The sequence below is a fragment of the Ursus maritimus genome, unplaced genomic scaffold (assembly GCF_017311325.1).
Source record: "Ursus maritimus isolate PB19 unplaced genomic scaffold, ASM1731132v1 scaffold_14, whole genome shotgun sequence".
Lineage (NCBI taxonomy): Eukaryota > Metazoa > Chordata > Mammalia > Carnivora > Ursidae > Ursus > Ursus maritimus.
In genome coordinates, this window is record NW_024423786.1 from 43,304,581 (window position 1) to 43,322,728 (window position 18,148).

Below are 18,148 nucleotides of genomic sequence, written 5' to 3' on the forward strand. Positions count from 1 at the left end.
CTGTGCCCCCCCCCCCGCGCGCCCCCCCCCCCCCCCCCGCACAACCCCTCCCCCCGTTGCCAGCTGGAAGTCCCTCCCTCAACCCACTCTCCATGCTCCACCTTGGGTCCCAAACTGCCTGTGGGACGTGCCTCTCTTGGACTCGAGCCTGAAGCTGCCCAAACACGCTTCAGGCAGCCCTTGAGGCGGCGAGAAATCCTCCATCGGGTCTAACTCCAATCCTATTGGCGTTAGGCCACCCCGAGCAGGCTGGAAGTCCCACCCTGAATCTACCCTCTATTCTTCTGGCGCTAGTTTTCTCGGCCAGCGGGAAGTCCCACTCGATGACTACCCTCCATCCCTCCAGCCTGGGCTCTGGGGCACGGTGGCAAATCCCTTCCCGAGTTTGCCCACCCGGGCGGCGAACCCGGCGCACAGAGAAGGAGGAGGCGAGGTGGTGGTGGGACGTCTGTTTATTGGCGCGGGTCCAAGCCGCCAGGACGCGGGTGGCGGTCACAGCGCCGCGACGCAGTCGGTGCCCGTGTATCCCGGCAGGCGGAGAGCGAACTTTCGGCGCACGTCGTCGGGCACGAACCTGCCGGCCACGAAGTGGTGGCGGCCGGAGAAGCGGCCGGCGCAGCGCTTGGGCGCGGCGAGCGATACCAGCACGTCGGGGCGGAGCCCATCCTCGGTGTCGCCGCCGCCGGTCTCCGCGTCCCAGCCTGAGGGAGGAGGGGCGGGAGGGGGAGGGAATCGGGAGCTGGGAGGGGTGCTTGCCTTCAGAAGAGAGAGTTTTGCCTCCTCACCACCCACTTCCCCTTCCCCATCAGACCCAGCCTCTGCTCTCTGACACGTGAGTCTTGGTCAGACCTGCCTTCCCACAGAACTGGGCCTCTGCCCTCAGACCAGCGTCTCCCCTAACTTGGAGATGTTTCCCTCTTCCTCTGACCAGAGCGTCTGCACGCATACTTTTCTGTCCCTGCTCCCATCATGCTACTAATTTTTCTCCTCCATTTGACTCAGCCTCTGCCTTCAGACTACATCATTTCCACTTCCTGCCCTTTCCCAGTCAGACCATGCCTCTGCCTTCTGACCCAGCATCTGTCCCCATTCCTCCCTCCCTGTCAGTCTTGAGCTTCCGCACTTAGATTCGAGCCTCTTTCCACCCAGGCTTCCTAGCCAGCCTTCCCCCTCTGACCAGATCCCCCCTCTCCATCCTCAGAGGATGACTTGCCTCCATCCTCAGGCAGGTGTCCGCCATAAGATCTGTCTCCTTACTCCCGGTCCTTGCCTCTGACAGAACGTGGCCTGAGTTTTCATCATCCTTACCCAACCTGAGTGTTCATCAACCTTCTGACTAGAGACTCTTCCCTCTGACCTGACATGTCTGTCTTTGCCCTCAGACTCGATCTGGCCTTTTGACTTGACAGGACCCCACCCCTCCCTCACGGTGCCCTAGCCTCTACCACCTCTCAAATGAGCCTCTACCTTCAGATTAGGGGGTCTTGCCTTCTCCCGTGCCTCTGACCAGAGTCTGGAGCCACTAACTAAAAGCCTCCTCCCTCTGGGGGCGCCTGGGTGGCGCAGTCGTTAAGCGTCTGCCTTCGGCTCAGGGCGTGATCCTGGCGTTATGGGATCGAGCCCCACATCAGGCTCTTCCGCTATGAGCCTGCTTCTTCCTCTCCCACTCCCCCTGCTTGTGTTCCCTCTCTCGCTGGCTGTCTCTATCTCTGTCAAATAAATAAATCTTAAAAAAAAAAAAAAGCCTCCTCCCTCTGACTTTAATCCTTCCTTCTGTGACCCTAGTGTCCACCCTCGGACCAGACAGCCCATCTCTTCATAGCTAACCCCCTGCTCTGTGGCACCCTGCTGGGATGGCCCTGAGGTCTTGCAAGCTGGGGGACATCCCCCTGAGTGTGGCCACCCCCGTGGAGGGTCCGGCTGGCCAGCAGCTGTTTGTTCCGTCTGCCCGTCGCCTAATGGCTCCAACAGGCGTGGGGCGGCGGCCAGGACGGGTGAGGCTTTTGCCGAGTGAGCTCACGTCTGCCCAGGCAACTGGGCCAGGGTGGGCAGCGGGCATGTTCGGCTTGGGGTGGGGGTGGGGGGGACATGGGATCACCTGGGCAGCAGCCTCGGTCTTCCCTATCTGAGCAGCCTCGGTCTTCCCTATCCCTTCTGCCCCTCCTCCCTCACCCAGAGTGCATGAGCCATCCATGATAGGGAAACTGAGGCTCAGAGGCAAGCTAGGGCCACCAGAAGCTGGGGTACAGAGGGCCCCCACCCAAGCCCCCAACATGCCCCCCCCCCGCCTGGCATGCCTGAGGGAATGTCCAGGCTCACAAGGGGGATGGACAGCAGCTTGAGTGTGGCCAGCGCCCGCGTGCAGGGGCCCCCGATCTCTCCCGGCTGCACGCCAGGGCCCAGCACAGCGTCCACCACCAGCCCGTAGGCATCGTTGATGAGCTGAACCTGAGAGAGAAGGCAAGGTCAGGGGGCGGCCTTTGGGCACCGTCCCCCACTTCCCCCCTCACTTGCCACCAAGCGCTGACCTCCGTGGGCAAGTAGGACAGGAAGGGGATGTCCATCTTCTCACACTGGGTAGTCAGGTCCCGGTGCAGCAGATCCAGGGAGCGTGTAGGGTAGAAGATGGTCGGTTCGTACTCCTGGGGGGGGGGGCATAGAAAGGAGTCAGCACTGGGGCCCTTGCAGGCTTCCTGCTGGGCCTGGGCCCCCAGACCTGGATACCAGGCAGCAGACCCTGCCTGCGGCAAGCACTGGGCTTGTTCTGTAACCTTTCCAGCCTCAACGTCCCCCTGGGACACTATCAAGAGGAGGGAGCAATTTCTGCAGGGACAGAGTCGAGGGGGTGACCCTAAGAGTCCGAGGGGGTCCTTGCTACTCACAAACATGCGGAGGTGCCGGGCACAGACCAGCCCCACTGCCCCGTTCTGCTCTGGGCCACACACGACCAGCACTGTCCTCTGCTTCCGGGAGAGAGTAGGCAAGGGGAATACCTGGCAGGGAGCACAGCAAAGGCAAAGGCATGATGTCTGGAATTCCTCCTTGTTCAGGTGGGGAAACTGAGGCCTAGAGTAGCAGGAGGGATGGGCATGGGCCTAGAGGCAATAGAACAGGAGGAGAGGCATTCTGGGCAAAGAGCATGGCCTCTGGGGGCCTCGGGTTCCTCCTCGGAGATGCAGAGTCCCTGCTTCAGGCTCTGCCAAGCTAGAGGAGGAAAACGTGCCTTCTGCCACCACCCAGCGCCGAGTGTGGTTTGTTTATTCTCGGCCGGAGTTGCAGACATTCTTCCACCTTTTTCCACCGCAGTGGCTGCCCCTCCCCCGCCGGCGTTGCCAGGCCTCAGCCCCTCCCAGAGGCCCCAAAGCTGGGGGTGGGGTGTGGGGGGGTACTTTTCCAACCAAGTTGCCCTGTCTGTCTCCATCTGCCTCTTCCATCACCTATCTCTCTTTCTCTGTATCTCTAACTCTCTCTGTATGTCTGTCCCCATCTGTCTCTCTGCAGTCTTTCTGTGCCTGCATCTCTGTGTCTCTCTTTGTCTCTGTCTCTATCTCCCAGACTCTCTGGGCTTATGCATCAGTCTCTGTAACATAGGAGTTCAGAACACAGGTGTTCCAGTCTCGGCCCTGCCCTGACTCTCTGCATGGCCTCAGCCCCCTCTCCTCTCCCAACCTCCCTTGGCCTCTATCAACTGGGAATGACAATGGCACTGACAGGCTCACAGGGCCTCTCTGAGACCAGGGGCCCCAGGGGGCCTGGCTGTACCCTAACCTCCAACTGCACAGAGAGCTAGGTATTCCTTTGTCTCTTCCCCAAGGTCTCAGCGAGGTCCTGCCCCACCTTGAGGGTGCCTGCGACCCCACCATGCCGGGCCCAGAGCCCGAGACCGGAGACCAAGGGAGGGTAATGCTGTCTGGGCTGGCTGGGACTGAGGGCCTTCTAGACAGACTTGGGGCTTTCAGGGCAAAACCAAACAATGTTTGGTCAGCAAGGGCCAGGCAAGAGTTTACTACGCTGGGTTTACTTTTGGGGCTTTACTTGTCATCATTTCCTTCTCCTGCGGGAGCTTCACTCAGGATATGTTTCATTTGGAAATAGGAACGTTTAAAAAAAATACTGAGCCTACATAAAGAAAGAAATTGTGTTTGAAAGAAGTCTGCAGTGGGGGCAAGAAGAGGAAGACGGAGGAAGAGAAAGGTTACGTGCTGGAGCCCTGACACCATCAGGCACTTCTCTAAGGCATTTTTGTTTATTAACTGGTGTCAGTTTATTACGCTTGCTTTGGAGGAGGAAACAGGCCCACGGTTGGACACCGTGGCCAAAAGAACTGGGAGGCAGCATCGTCATTGCTTATTACTCTCTTGTCCCTTGGAGGCACCTCGAAGCTGGGGCTTTGCCCCGGATCCAGACACAGCTCTGCTTACTTACCCCCTGGGACCTACCCTTCGCAGGCCACTCCCTGCCTCTGGGCCTCAGTTTCCCCATCTGCAGTGTGGGGTTATTTGGAGGTCCTCAGCCTGCAGGAACCGATGTCTCCCTTACTGGGATGCAGGAGATGGCAGAGACGGGTGCTCACAAAGGGCCCCAGGAGCATCCCACAGCAGCCTGTCTCTGCTTCCCAGCCTGCAAATCTCTGGGGACCCCGATCTCTGCCCTGACCCTCACTGACACGTGGGGTCTTGGGTCCCTGCCTGGTCTAGACCAGTGATGAGCCTCTCTAGGCCTCAGTTTCCCCATCTGAGTGATGGGCTGGAGTAGCCGCACACAAAATGGGGCTTCTCAAGTCGTGGACCATTCTGGCCACCTGGGTCATGCAGCTTAGGACTCGGCTCTGGTGGGCTGGCCATCTGGATGGGGTCAAGCTCAAGGATCAGGGATCAGATACCTTGGTCACAGCCACAGCACTAGCATGGCCACACAACTCCACCAGCTGCTGCCGCCCAAAGCGATAATCCTCCAGCAACTCCCGCTCCAGGGCGGCCGCCTCCGCAGTGCTGGGGGACAGAGTGGGGAGAGACGCTCAAAGACACAGAGAGAGAAAGACTTAGAGAGAGAGGCTTAGATGGAACCAGTAACGTTCCACCAATGTTCCCAGCCAGGCCCTAGCGCCACCCCCAACCTCAGTTTCCCCGTTAGACGTGCATGCGATTGAACGGAGCGGCGGAAGGTTTAAGCGGAAGCCCAAAGCACGGGCGCCCTCTGGCGGTCGAGGAACTCGTGGTGGCGCATGTTGGTTTCATTGCCCCCAAGCGTGGGAGACGAGCCTCGCCCAGATGCGCCCACCCCCACCGCGGAAAGAACCCGGAACGAGGAATGCGGCGTGAACGACTGATGAGGGTGGTGGGCGAATTTCATGCAGTGGAAAACCCTGAGCAAGCTGCAGAATACTGGAGGGGGCAGACGGGGCTGGGGGATGAGGCGCCTGAGCGAGGTGGATTTTGAAGGCTGCAGAGCAGTTTGGTGGCTCGTTTAGGGAGGTGGATGTGGAGCCCACAGCTCTCAGACCTATCGGTGACCCTTCAATAATCGTGGCCAGAGAGATGGGGCTTACTCATGTGATGTGGAGGTCTGCCATCAACTCACTGAGTGACTGGGATCTGTCACATCTAAGTTTTGCTTCCTCTTTTGCAAAAGTAAAGGCGGGGTCGGCTAGATCAATTCCAAGGCCCATTTCAAAATGCAAACATGGGCTGCATTACTTAACAATTAAGAATTTTAAGATAATGACAATCAAGTGTTGGACGCTTCTAAGAGCAGGGACCAAGCTAGCTCTGGCTTAGGGGACTTCTAGCGGGCATGTGCTTAGTGGCTGCAGAGAAGGACAGCTGGCATTGAAGATTGGAAGTGGTCCTCACTCCAGAATCAGGGGTTGGGGCAGCTGGGCAGGGTTTATGACCAATGCCAGCTTCCCCTAGCAGGACTCTTTCCTGCTGGGGAAGGGCACCTACCCCCAGCTCGGGAGACCCTAGCAAGTATAGTGGTAGCAGTAGGCCCAGAAGAACATTCAACCACTCAGAGAAGCCAAGTGGCTTGCCCAGGGTCATGCAGGAAGCAAGTGAGTAAACAGACTTCTACCATTGGTGTCTATCTCCAGAGCCATACAGGATGCGAGCAAAGAAGCAGAGGCAGACCTACAGATAACAGGTTTCTTGGGATGAATCTTTAGGTTCCTTCAATTCTGTGAGCAGGAGACCACAACCTTCCGGCCAATTTTGCAGCATGATCAGGCCGGGCCGCAGGAGGGGCATAGGTAAGGAAGGAAGACTGCTGTGGGAGGGGGGATCAGGGAGGGCTTCCTGGAGGAGCTGGCCTGGAGCACTATGAGAGGTAATCCACATGGAAGAACAGTGAGGGCCAAGACCCTGTAGTGGGAATGAGCCTGGCAGATTTGAAGGGACAGAAGTGAGGCCAGTGTGGCTGGAGCCAAGCCAGGCAAACTGAGAAACGGGGTCAGAAAGACACTTTGGGGGCCCACACACATGGGGGAGATGGAGGCTTAGGGCAGGGAGGACACATGCCCTGAGTCACCCCAGCAACCAGAGCCAGATTCAACCCCAGCTGACTTCAGATAAGGTTGAAGGACAGTGGGGCAGATGAAGAGCAATCCCAGGGCAGGCTGGCCCAGGTCCTGGTAAAGAACATTGGAGAAGGTGTGTTTGGAAACGTGACTCATTCCTCCACCTTCATCTGTGACAGCTCTGGCTGCTGCCCCCACAGGAGGGGGAGGGGAGGATGAGAAGGGTGGGAGGACTACCCATTCCTCTTCTTCCTCTGTCCCAAAGTTTTGGCCTCCGGCCACCACTTGGAACATCATCTTCCTGCCTAACTGGTCATTAGAGTGATAATGGGGAGGATGGTCCAGGCTAGGAGCCTGGGGGTGGGGATGCTGGCAGCTCTCGGTGGGGTGTGATGGGAATTAGGGCCGGTGGGGGAGTGGGAGGGGGCAGGGCCACTGTGGGACTGGGCGGGCGGGGGGGCTCAGCTATGAGGTGCCTCTTGCTTCTCCCAATGTCAGTCCCCAGATGAGAGGAACTGCGAGGGGCAGGATTTCCCCGAGAGCACAAATGCTGAGGTGACCTGCTTTCAAAGGAACTGGGGCCAGGTTGCCCATGCCAGACCCTCCCTGCCCTCTTGGCTCCACCTGCTTCTCCACCTTCAGGCCTCTGCCCACCAGCCCACCATCATTGCTCACCTGGCTGCCTACAGTCTCATGGCCCCCAAATTCCTCAACATAAGAGCCAAGGAGGCTTTAAAAACTTGAACACCAGATCACATCGCCACTTGTCTCATACCTGCTTATGGCTCCCCAATATTCAGAGAATATTCAAATTCCTCACCACACCTACACGCCCATTATGTTTCTAACCTCATTGTCTCCTCTCTCCTTGCTCTCCGCGTTCCACTCCTACCCACCCCACAGTGCCCCATCACTCCTCAGTTGGCATTTGAGACCCCGCACAACTGGTCCCAGCATCCCCCATCCCAGGTGAAATCACAGCTCCAGCTTCCTTATGTCTACGATGTGCTGGGTCTACAGGCTCAATCTGGACATCAGCCAGTCACTGGACAGTATCTGCCCTGAGGGCCTGAGTGGATAGTGGGCAGAGGATGACAGACAAGGGGATGTCAGATAAATCTGGTTTACACTGAGGTTCACAACCCTGCTTGGGGTCCCAGGTCACAAGGGCTTAGAGGACACAAGATAACTCAGGATGAGGTGGGAGACACAGCCAGAGTTGCCAGCTCCAGACCCCAAATCCAAACTACTGGTCAGTGGCCCATGTGTTCAAAAATCGCCCTAGCCTTGGCTAGGCAGTGGCTTCCGTCCCCAGGCCTCAGTTTCCTTCTCTGGTCAAGGAGACAGTAGCAGGTGGGCCACCAAGAGGGGTGTGAACGTTTGAGGAGCTAAGAGCTCAGCTCTTCCCAAATGGGGAACGAAGGGTGAGCTCCAGGGTCCCTAGGACAGATGAAAGGGGAGGTGGGCCTGGATTGGGTTGAGGGGTGATGGGAGAGCTACTAGCAGTGCAGCTGAATGATTCGCTCAGGGGTGAGCCTGAGGCAGATGCAGTTTCCCTGGCAACGCAGCTTAGGAGGCGTTGGCAGCAGCAGGCTGCAGGCTTCGTCTCTTCAGCAAAATGAGGGGTGGGCCTCGGAACCCCCCAGGCCCCATCCTGGCCATGCCCCTGCCCCTGATCCATCCTGGCCATGAGACCCCCTCCCAGCCATCCCCTGCCCATGATGCGCCCCGCTCCGGGCTGCATCCCTGCCACCGTCTTTGGCATCTCCATCCCTGGCTGACCTGAGAAACCGCCGCTCCTCGGGAGCCTCCGCGGGGTCCGGGCGGGCCGCGCTGCTCATGGCCGAGGTGAGCGGGTGCGCGTAGCCCGGCTGCCAAGCCACAGCCTTTTAAGAGCATCCCAGGGCACGGGGGCCTCCTCCCCTCCCACCCTGTGCATTCGCCAATCAGGCGGCGCCGCGAAGGCGCTGCGCGCGGCCATTGGCTGGCGGGGGCAGGCCGACTTAACCCTTTCGTGCCAGGAGTGGAGCTGCCTTGGGAATGGAGGGAAACGAAGCCTGGACAGGTAGCTATGGACAGTTAGCGACCCCCATAATGGGGTCCTGGCCTGGGAGCCAAGGGACCCGCCTCTGGTGCCCCTCCATCCCATGCTCTGCTCTTTAGGTCCCCCACTCACTGATGTGCCCAGGCTGTGGGGTTGGGGGGGTAACCCCAGCCTCGACCCAGGTGGGGGTGTGGGGGGGTGCTGCTGACAAGAAGGGTTCGACAGAGGTAGGAAAATCCAGGCGTATTTGTGAGCCAAGGCTGATGGATCCAGGGGCAGTCTCCAGGTAGGTTCTGAGGCCACCCCACCTGGCGTCTTCTGCAGAGTCCCCAGGTCTAGACTCTACGTCCCCAGGCCATGTGTAACCCAGTGGTGCCCCACTCGCCAGTCGCTCAGTCGTGGGGACACAGGCAGGCAGGTCTCCAGAGCGTTTATTCTTCCCCAGTGGGGAGGGTGCAGGGGTCCAAGTGGTCCGAGGGGTGCAGGCCCCTACGCGTACCACAGGTAGCCGTAGGTGGCGCTGAGAATCTCCTCATTCGTGCGCAGCCCATAGAGCTCGCCCATCATGGGAGTCACCCAGCGTGTTGTGTGGAACACAGACTCACCCACCTGTGGAGACAGCAGGATATAAGTGGGGATGCAGCTACCCCATCAGGCCCACACTGCCTACTGGGACCCCACTAGGCCAGATCAAAAGCTGCTGCCTTCCCCTCCTCATGCCTGGCCCCCCGCCCTCCCCGCCCAGGACCCACCTTCCAGTCAGGCACATCCTTCATGATGATGGCCTCCTCCTCCAGGTTCTCTCGAAGCATCTGCAGGACCCTGTGGGGATGAAACGGGAGGTGGGGGACAACCTGAGCACCTCAAGGGACCCCTGCCTAACAGACCTGCCAGACCCCTCCCTTTTCCACTCCCCATCACGTCCTGCCACTTCCAGCCCTGCACATGCTGAACCTTCTTCTCTCTTCCTCCCCCCAAAAACTTTTTTTAAAAAAAGATTTATTTATTTGACAGAGAGAGAGAATGAGAGAGAGAGCATGAGAGAGGGGAGGGTCAGAGGGAGAAGCAGACTCCCCGCTGAGCAGGAAGCCCGATGCAGGATCAATCCTGGGACTCCAGAATCATGACCTGAGCCGAAGGCAGTCGCCCAACCAACTGAGCCATCCAGGCACCCCCACCCTACAAACTTTTCGGGCCCTCCTGCTGCAGCCTCCATGTTTCCTCCTCCAGGGAGCCTTCCCATCCTGTCCCTTAGGTCTCCACTTCAAGTCAAGTTTGGGGCCCTCTCCAAGGGTGACGGCAACCCCATGAATGCGAGGACACAGCCATCAGTCCCCACATGCATTCTGGCCAGGTCCTGCACTGCAGGATGGGACACTCAGGCCTGTGACCTTTCTACCCCAGTCCCAGCGGCCCCACCTCCGGTCCTTCTCTGCCTGCAACAGCGGCATCAGCGCGATGCGGGCCTCAAGGTCCTCAATCTGCAAGCGCCTGTGAAACCCCAAAACCAACAAATTAGATCAGGCTGGAGCTGGAGGTAGATGACATGGCCTCAGACCCACAGGGTGACAACGAGGGGAAGGGGGTTGGGGGAGAGGCAAGTGAGTGGGGCAGGGCTTGGGCAGTAAGCTCTACCTGCCCGAAGATGAGAAGGGTGGGGGAGGGGGAGCAGGCACACAGCTGGCACAGGCACTGATCCACAAGACTGCTGGCTTCACACTTTCTTTTCAGTTAAAAACTTTATTTCTTAATCCTAAAAATAGCCCTGGCCTGATGATTGTGGGGAACCGGGGACGGGGGATGGGACCTTCATCACAGGGCTCTGGGCCTTACAAAACCATATCCTCTTCATTTCAAACCCTGGGGTGTGAGCCCAGGGCAGGCAGTTCTGTGTCTTTGAGCCACCAGCCCCATCTATGCTGGGGGAGTGGCACCCAGTGATGTGGCCCAGCAAGTGGTCCCTGGCTGTCCCCTCATCACTAGGAATCTCACAGCCACACAGGGAAGGGTCTGGATGAGCTTCAGCCTCCCTCCCTCCCTTCCCTCCAGACCCACAGTAGCAGCCCCACTCCAAGCCGCTGCCCCCACCACAGCCACACTGTTGTCACTACTGCATCCGTGCCTCTGCCGGTGGTCCTGGGAAGGCGAACCTCGTCTGAGTGCCCGCAACGTCGAGCACCTGACACGTGCTGGCCTTCTCCAGCACTACTGTCCGGGATTCCCAGACTTGTGGGGGGCAAGTGAGCTCAAAGGGGGAGCTAAGGACACATAACACAGGGTGGGGCAGGGCAGGCGGGCTCAGCCAGTAAGGGGTCAATGAGAAGGGGTCACCAGTCAGGGCATCGGGCCAGCTTAGAGGCAGCCAGAGTCTGAATGGAGGCCACCGTCCACCTTGGTGCCTCAGGCCCCACGTGGCTGCCACGACCATTGTCTTGCATGGCCTGTTTCTAAGCCTTTATTGTCCTCACTGCCTGGTTACCACTGACAAAGAACCACTAAGAAAGCAGCCCTGGGCCTACCCCTCCACCTCCACCTCCACTTGATAGGCTGTCCTAACCCAGACCCTCGGGTCCCTAGCAGCGGAGGCCAAGGGACACCCGGTGAAGAGCTCCTCGCTTATGAGTCGAAAGCTTCTCGAGTGGATAGTTCAGCAATGGACTCAGTCCAGGTCCATACTTCTTGGGTCTTGAGGGGCTGACAAAGGGCCCCAGTGGACACCAGATGCACTCCCGCCCTCAGCAGCCTGGGGCCTACCTGCGCTCACGGTTCCACTTCATCATGCTCCAATACCCGAAGAGTAACGTCCCAATGCCCACAGCGAACATGCTGTAGCCTGTGGGGAGAGGGGCCACCAGCTTAGCGCCTGCCCTTGGGACAGGCCACCCCTTGTAGTTTATTTTTCTGTCCCCTGTAGAATGTCTATCGGCCCCTTCCCTTGGACCCCCTCCTCCAAAACTGCAGACCACTCTTTCTTCCATTCAACTGCCCTGCAGGCAGGGACGCCAGGCTGCCTCAGCTTTTCTCTGACAAGGGAGGCAGCTGCGGCTGCCACACCTCTGCCCCCCATGCCACAGTTTCTAGAAGATACACTCTGGGCAGGAACTGCAGGAGAGCCCAAGGGTCTTGCTGTTTATGGTTGGGTGGCCCCGGCCCCACAATCTTCTAGAAGGTTGTTTGCTTCCCAGGTAGCAGGTGCTTCCATGGGGAAGGATGGTATCTATAGCTGGGTCCAGCTCCATGGTGGCTCCTGGCTGCCTGGGCCACTTCTCTGAGTGCTGCCCACAGGGGGCTGGATGGGGCTGCCAGAGGCAGGCAGTGCCCTGCAGGGCCTGCCCAGCCACCTCTGGGCTCCCTGGAGTGCTGCCTCCTGGCCCAGCAGGTCAAGCCCCCTGCCTGGGCACCAGGGGACAGAGACTGCCATGAATATTTACTGACGCCAGCAGGCACCTGAGCTGTAATTCTGACTGACAGGTTGTGGGCTTGCTGCGGTCTTCAGGGAGACCCGAGCTGCCTGCCGCCTGGCTGGGGCTGGCTCACCACACACCCTCTCATCTTTTGAGCTGTGGTCTCTTCCCTGAACGGGTCTTGTGATTGCCGGGAAAAACGGACAAGCTCAGCCAGGTCGAGCTCCAGTTAACACCCGGTAAATGACCAGCAAACGGTGGGTGATGCCACTCCCTAGGACTTGTCGGGGGGCAAAGGGGCTCTGGGAGTCCTGGCCCTGCTCGCTGCCTGCAGGGGGCCTCTGCTGTCCCTGTCCTCGTCTCTCTTCTTCAACTCAGTTCGGCACACAGTTTTCCTGGCACCTCTGCTGGACCCAGAGATGCATGAGAAACTAGTTAGATTTTTTAGCCCCTCAGTTAAGCCCGTTAAAAACATTAGCTCAGGAGCGCCTGGGTGGCTCAGTCAGTGAAGCATCTGCCTTCGGCTCAGGTCATGATCCCAGGGTCCTGGGATGGAGCCTGGCATCAGGCTCCCTGCTCAGAGGGGAGTCTGCTTCTCCCTCTCACTCTGTGCTCGTGCTCTCTCTCTCAAATAAATAAATAAATCTTTAAAAAGCAAAACAGGGGCGCCTGGGTGGCTCAGCCATTAAGCGTCTGCCTTCGGCTCAGGTCATGATCCCAGGGTCCTGGGATCGAGCCCTGCGTCGGGCTCCCTGCTCGGCAGGAAGGCTGCTTCTCCCTCTCACACTCCCCTTGCTTATGTTCCCTCTCTCGCTGTCTCTCTGTGTCAAATAAATAAAATCTTTAAAAAAATAAAATAAAAAATAAAAAGCAAAACAAAACAAACATTAGCTCAGAGTAAGACACTTCCACGTTACAGGGGGCAGGACAGCAAGGGCACCCTGGTTCCTGGGCACAGAGGGAGAACCTCTCCCGAGAGGCCCGAATGCCCAGGACCAGCTTCCAGTGCAACTGGGGCTCTTACACATGGCTGACCACCTGTGCTGGACAGGAACATCTTAGAAGAGCTGTCTCTCTCTTTCTTTTTTTTTAAAAGATTTTATCTATTTATTCGACAGAGATAGAGACAGCCAGCAAGAGAGGGAACACAAGCAGGGGGAGTGGGAGAGGAAGAAGCAGGCTCATAGCGGAGGAGCCTGATGTGGGGCTCGATCCCATGACGCTGGGATCACGCCCTGAGCCAAAGGCAGATGCTTAACTGCTGTGCCACCCAGGCGCCCCTCTTTCTTTTCAATAGTTAGAGAGAAGCCCAGGGGCCTCCTCTTTTGATCCAGCCCCAGGGCATAGGCCTGGGCTATCCTCATGGAGACCCCTTGTCTTCACACCAGGCACCCATGTGTAGGCCCATGTGTAAGATAAATTCCAAGACTAAGGTGGCCTTTACAAATGTGCAGCTCTTTCTCGCTGACAGTGGCGAGGCTGAGATTCCAGACCCTCAGCGTGGGTCTGTGCCTCAGGAGCTGCCCGTCTGGTGGGGGAGGCTGATGAGGGGCATGCCCGGAAGTGGGTGTAGGACACGAGTAAGGAAGACCCGAATAACTGGAAACACAACCTGTGCTCAATACCAGCACTTAACAGTGTTCAGATGACAGCACTCCCCAAACTAACGTACCAGTTCAACGGAATCCCATCAGAATCCCAATCTTCCCCCTTTACCAGCCCTACAGAAACTGAGGAGCAGACTGTGAAATTCATATGGAAATTCAAGGGCCCAGATCCACCAAAACAATTCTGAAAAACAACGAAGTTGGAGGACTCGCACTTCACAGTTTCAAACTTCACACACAGCTGTGTGTACACGACGGTGCAGCATGGCATCAGGACAGACATGGACATCAACGGAACAGAGCTGAGAGTCCAAAAATAAACCCTCACATTTACGGTCAATTGATTTTGGACAAGGGTGCCAAGACAATTCAATGGGAAAAAAATAGTCTTTCAGCAAATTGGATAAGTGGAGAGCCACATGCAAAAGAATAAAGTGTGCTTTCGCCTTCCCCCATACACAAAAATTAACTGAAAATGGATCAAAGACCTCAATTTGAGAGCTTAAACTATAAAACTCTTCGAAAACAGATGAGTCAGTCTGTGTGACCTTGGATGGGGCAATGGCTTCTGAGCTAGGACACCAGAAGCACAAGTGACAAAAGAAAAAAAAATGGACATAACTGGCCTTCGCCAAAATGAAAAACCTTTGTGCTACAAATGATGCCATCAACAAGCTGAAAAGACAACCCCCAGAATGTAAGAAAGTCTCTGAAAATCACGTATCTGATAAGGGAATGGTAACCCAAATGTAGAAAGAACTCTGTAAATTCGGTAATGAAAAGATGAACCTGGGGCGCCCGGGTGGCTCAGCCGGTTGGGCATCCCGCTCTTGCTTTCGGCTGAGGTCGTGGTCTCAGGGTTGTGGGGTCAAGCCCTGCACTGGGCTCCGTGCTGGGTGTAGAGCCTGCTTAAGATTCTCCCCCCCACCTGCCCCGTGCTTGCACACTCTCTCACTCGAAAACAATTTAAAAATAATAAAAAAAAAAAGGTAAACAACCCAACTAAAAAATGTATAAAGGATAAACACATGAAAAGATGCTCCACATCATTAGTCACCAGGGAGACGCAAATCAGAACTATGATGAGATATCATCTCGCAGCCACTGGGATGGCTGGGATTTAAAAAGAAAAAAGAAAAGGAAAATAATTAGTGTTGTCCAGATGTGGAGAAACTGGAAATCCCATAAATTAACTGCGGGTAGAAATGTAAAACAGTACAGCCAATTTGGAAAACAGTCTGGCAGTTCCTCAAAATGTTAAATGTGGAGTTACCATATGACCTAGCTATGCCACTCCTAGGTGAAATTTCCCCGCAAGAAAAATGAAACATATATCCACATAGAAGCTTGCACAGGAATGTTCAAAGCAGCCAAAAGGTGGCAACAACTCAAATGTCCATGAAGTGGTAAATAGATACACAAACTGTGGTCCATTCATACAAGAATATTATTCAACCAAAAAAAAAAAAAAAAAAAAGAAGCTCTGACACATGCTACACCACGCACATTAAAAATAAAAACATCCTGCTGAGTGAAAGCAGCCAGACACCAGAGGCCACACAGAATAGGAACCCATTTACATGAAATGTCCAGAACTGGCGAATCCATAGAGACACAAAGTAGACTGGGGGTTGCCAGGGGCTGGGAGAGGGAGGATGGGGAGTGACTGCTCATAAGGTTGGGGTTTCGTTTTGGAGTGATGGAAGTGTTATAAATTTATCTATTTATCTATTTAGATGTATTTATTTATTTGAGAGACAGCGCACGTGCACACACACACACACACAGGGGGAGAGGCAGGGGCAGAGGGAGACAGAAACCCAACCAGACTCCCTGCTGATGGCGGAGCCGCACATGCGGCTTGATCCCATGACTCTGAGATCATGACCTGAGCTGAAACTAAGAGTCAGCCACCTAACCGACTGTGCCACCCAGGTGCCCCAGGAGTGTTATAAATTTAGACCTGGTGATGGTTATGCAACTGTGAATAGACTAAAAATCTGTGATCTGTACACATGAAATAGGTGAATTGTATGGTACGGTCTGCGAATTAAAAAAAAAAAAATGTTAAAAGACACAAGGGAAAAAAAAGAAAAGAGTCACCCACTGGGCACAAGAGGGAGTGGAGAGAAGAGAACAGAGTGGAAAAGATGGGGGCAGCAGTCACTTCGGGAACAGTTTGGATTAAAGGTGGTCTGCGCCAGATTTGCAGGTTCTAGGACGCTAGTGGTAAGTGATCTAGGCAGAGGAGGGTGGGTGCCAGACTTGTGTGCCTTACAGGAGCAGAGCATGGCAGGACTAATGGGGAGACTGCCCCTGAGGACTATGGCTCAAACGCAAGGCTGGAGGAGGGCACAGGACATATTAGGGTGAGGTGCAGGATGGAGAGCGGGGGCCACTGCACTTGCTGTTCCCTCCACCTAGGGGACTTTCAGAGAGGTCCTTCCAGCCCACTCTGGCTAAAGCAGGCCCTGGTTAGCTGGAGCCCTGCCAAAATGGGAAATTCTGGTGTGATATGTTCTTCTCCTCTGCTAGGCTGTGAGCTCTTCCAGACAGGGCTCAGTGCCACATGCACACTCAACAAGCAACTACTGAATGCACGGACATAACAAAGACCATGATACCAGAAGGGGTCTCTTCCTCACCCCACTGCAGCCAGGAACGACTGGGGCGGATTTGTATAAGCTACAATGCAAGTTGGTGTGTAGGGGCAACTACGAGGCCCAACCCTAGCTAATGGTATAGAAGGCACATGGGAAGCACTAACATGTCACGAACTGGACGAGGACCGGGATTAAGGGCACATTTGTGACTTAAAAATAAAAAACAGGGGCGCCTGGGTGGTACAGCGGTTAAGCGCCTGCCTTCGGCTCAGGGCGTGATCCCAGCGTTATGGGATCGAGCCCCACATCAGGCTCCTCCGCTATGAGCCTGCTTCTTCCTCTCCCATTCCCCCTGTTTGTGTTCCCTCTCTCACTGGCTGTCTCTCTATCTCTGTCGAATAAATAAATAAAATCTTTTAAAAAATAAATAAAATAAAATAAAATAAAATAAAATAAAAATAAAAATAAAAAACAGACATGCTGACTAGGGGGAGCCCAGGGAGGCCCAAGAGCTGGGACCCTTTTGCAGCCTGGTCTGGGTACAGGTCACAGAGGTGCTCGTGTATAAACAGACCTCATGCCGCACACCTGAGGGGTACACTGGCCTGCGTGTTAAGTCATACTTTGAGAAAAGAAACTGAAGAGATTCAGATCACATTATTTTTGTTCAATCTGTTCTGGGATGAGTCAAGTGCCAAAGTGGTGCCAAATCTAGCCTGTAACCTGTTTCTGTAATGGCCCTCGGGCTAAGAACACTTTTAGGTTTGTGAACAGTCATACAGAGGAGCGCCTGGGTGGCTCAGCTGGTTAAGCATCCTTCAGCTCAGGTTGTGATCTTGGGGGTCTTGGGATTGAGCCCCATTACAGCCTCCCCACACCACGGGGAGTCTGGTTGTCCTTCTCTCTCTACCCCTCCCCCTGCTCGTGCTCTCTCCCGCTAAAAATAAAATTTTTTTTTTTTTTTAAGATTTTATTTATTTGACAGAGATAGAGACAGCCAGCGAGAGAGGGAACACAAGCAGGGGGAGTGGGAGAGCAAGATGCAGGCTCATAGCGGAGGAGCCTGATGTGGGGCTCGATCCCATAACGCCGGAATCACGCCCTGAGCCGAAGGCAGGCGCTTAACCGCTGTGCCACCCAGGCGCCCCCTAAAAATAAAATNNNAAAAAAAAAAAAAAAAAAAAAGCAGCAGCATCAGTGGACAGAGACCATCCGGTCACCAAAACATTAAATATTTATCTGGCCCTTTATAGAAAAAGCTTGCCAACCGCTGTTCTGGGAAACAAAAAAGCCAAGAAGTGGCTGGGGGGAACTTGAGTTTTCACCTAATACTTTCCCACTGTCTGAATTCTTTTTTACCATGCCCGTGTATGTATTATTTAATTGAGGCACATGTGGGTAACATTAAATGTAAAGTTCGACGAGTTATGGGAAATTTATTTATCCTTGTTTAAAATTTTGCATTTCTCTGTTAACCCTAGGTGCAAAGTATGTGCCCCTTCTACTTTTTTTTTCTTTTACATTTTCCTTTGTTGAGCTCAATAACAAAACTTTAAAGGTTACTTAAAACGTTTGAAAAATTTAAGAATACATATTCCTGGGACATCCGCACGTAGGGACTACCAGAGAGGAATCTTCTAAATTCCCTCAATGTTCCAGTTTCAGCACGAGTTTTACACTTGGTGGCCCTGAGGACACGTAGTAGCCTCTCTCGGGCCTTAGTTTCCCCACTTGTGAAACGGAAGTGTGGCCAAGGGCTCGGGGCACGGGCTACATCGACCTATCTAACCAACTGTAGAATGGAAAGAATTAACGGGACCGACCTCCCCGACTCTTCTGTGAAAAAAGCAAAGCTTAGTAAGCGTTCGACAAACTCCAGCAGTTATCCTCGTTACTACCGAAGCTATGGGGGAATCCCTGTGCTCCGCCTCCCGTCACACCGTAGCGGAAACTGAGGCCCGCGAAACTCCCTGCCC

At 55.3% G+C, this 18,148-nt stretch overlaps 2 protein-coding genes and 1 long non-coding RNA gene across 3 annotated transcripts in view; 1 reads left to right on the forward strand and 2 right to left on the reverse strand.

Annotated features, from left to right (window-relative positions):
* LOC121102509 overlaps positions 1–673 on the forward strand; it is a 3,113-nt gene extending 2,440 nt beyond the window's left edge. Inside the window, exon 3 of the long non-coding RNA XR_005834574.1 lies at positions 535–673. This is a non-coding gene — a long non-coding RNA (uncharacterized LOC121102509). The remainder of the gene's footprint in view (positions 1–534) is intronic.
* On the reverse strand, positions 437–8,672 carry YJEFN3 (YjeF N-terminal domain containing 3). The gene is made up of 6 exons (XM_040628949.1): positions 8,297–8,672; positions 4,883–4,991; positions 2,883–2,993; positions 2,529–2,642; positions 2,298–2,448; positions 437–701 (listed from the first exon to the last, which is right to left on the reverse strand). The coding sequence occupies exons 1-6, from the start codon at positions 8,353–8,355 to the stop codon at positions 493–495; spliced, it is 753 nt and encodes a 250-aa protein (XP_040484883.1). The 5' UTR covers positions 8,356–8,672; the 3' UTR covers positions 437–492.
* Positions 8,673–8,972: 300 nt separating this feature from the next.
* The window catches only part of NDUFA13 (NADH:ubiquinone oxidoreductase subunit A13), a 9,407-nt gene continuing 231 nt past the window's right edge, over positions 8,973–18,148 (reverse strand). The window contains exons 2-5 of the mRNA XM_040628948.1: positions 11,313–11,391; positions 9,978–10,049; positions 9,311–9,380; positions 8,973–9,167 (exon numbers count right to left, since the gene is read on the reverse strand). Of these exons, the coding sequence (XP_040484882.1) occupies positions 9,048–9,167; positions 9,311–9,380; positions 9,978–10,049; positions 11,313–11,391 (341 nt within the window). The 3' untranslated portion in view covers positions 8,973–9,047. The remainder of the gene's footprint in view (positions 9,168–9,310; positions 9,381–9,977; positions 10,050–11,312; positions 11,392–18,148) is intronic.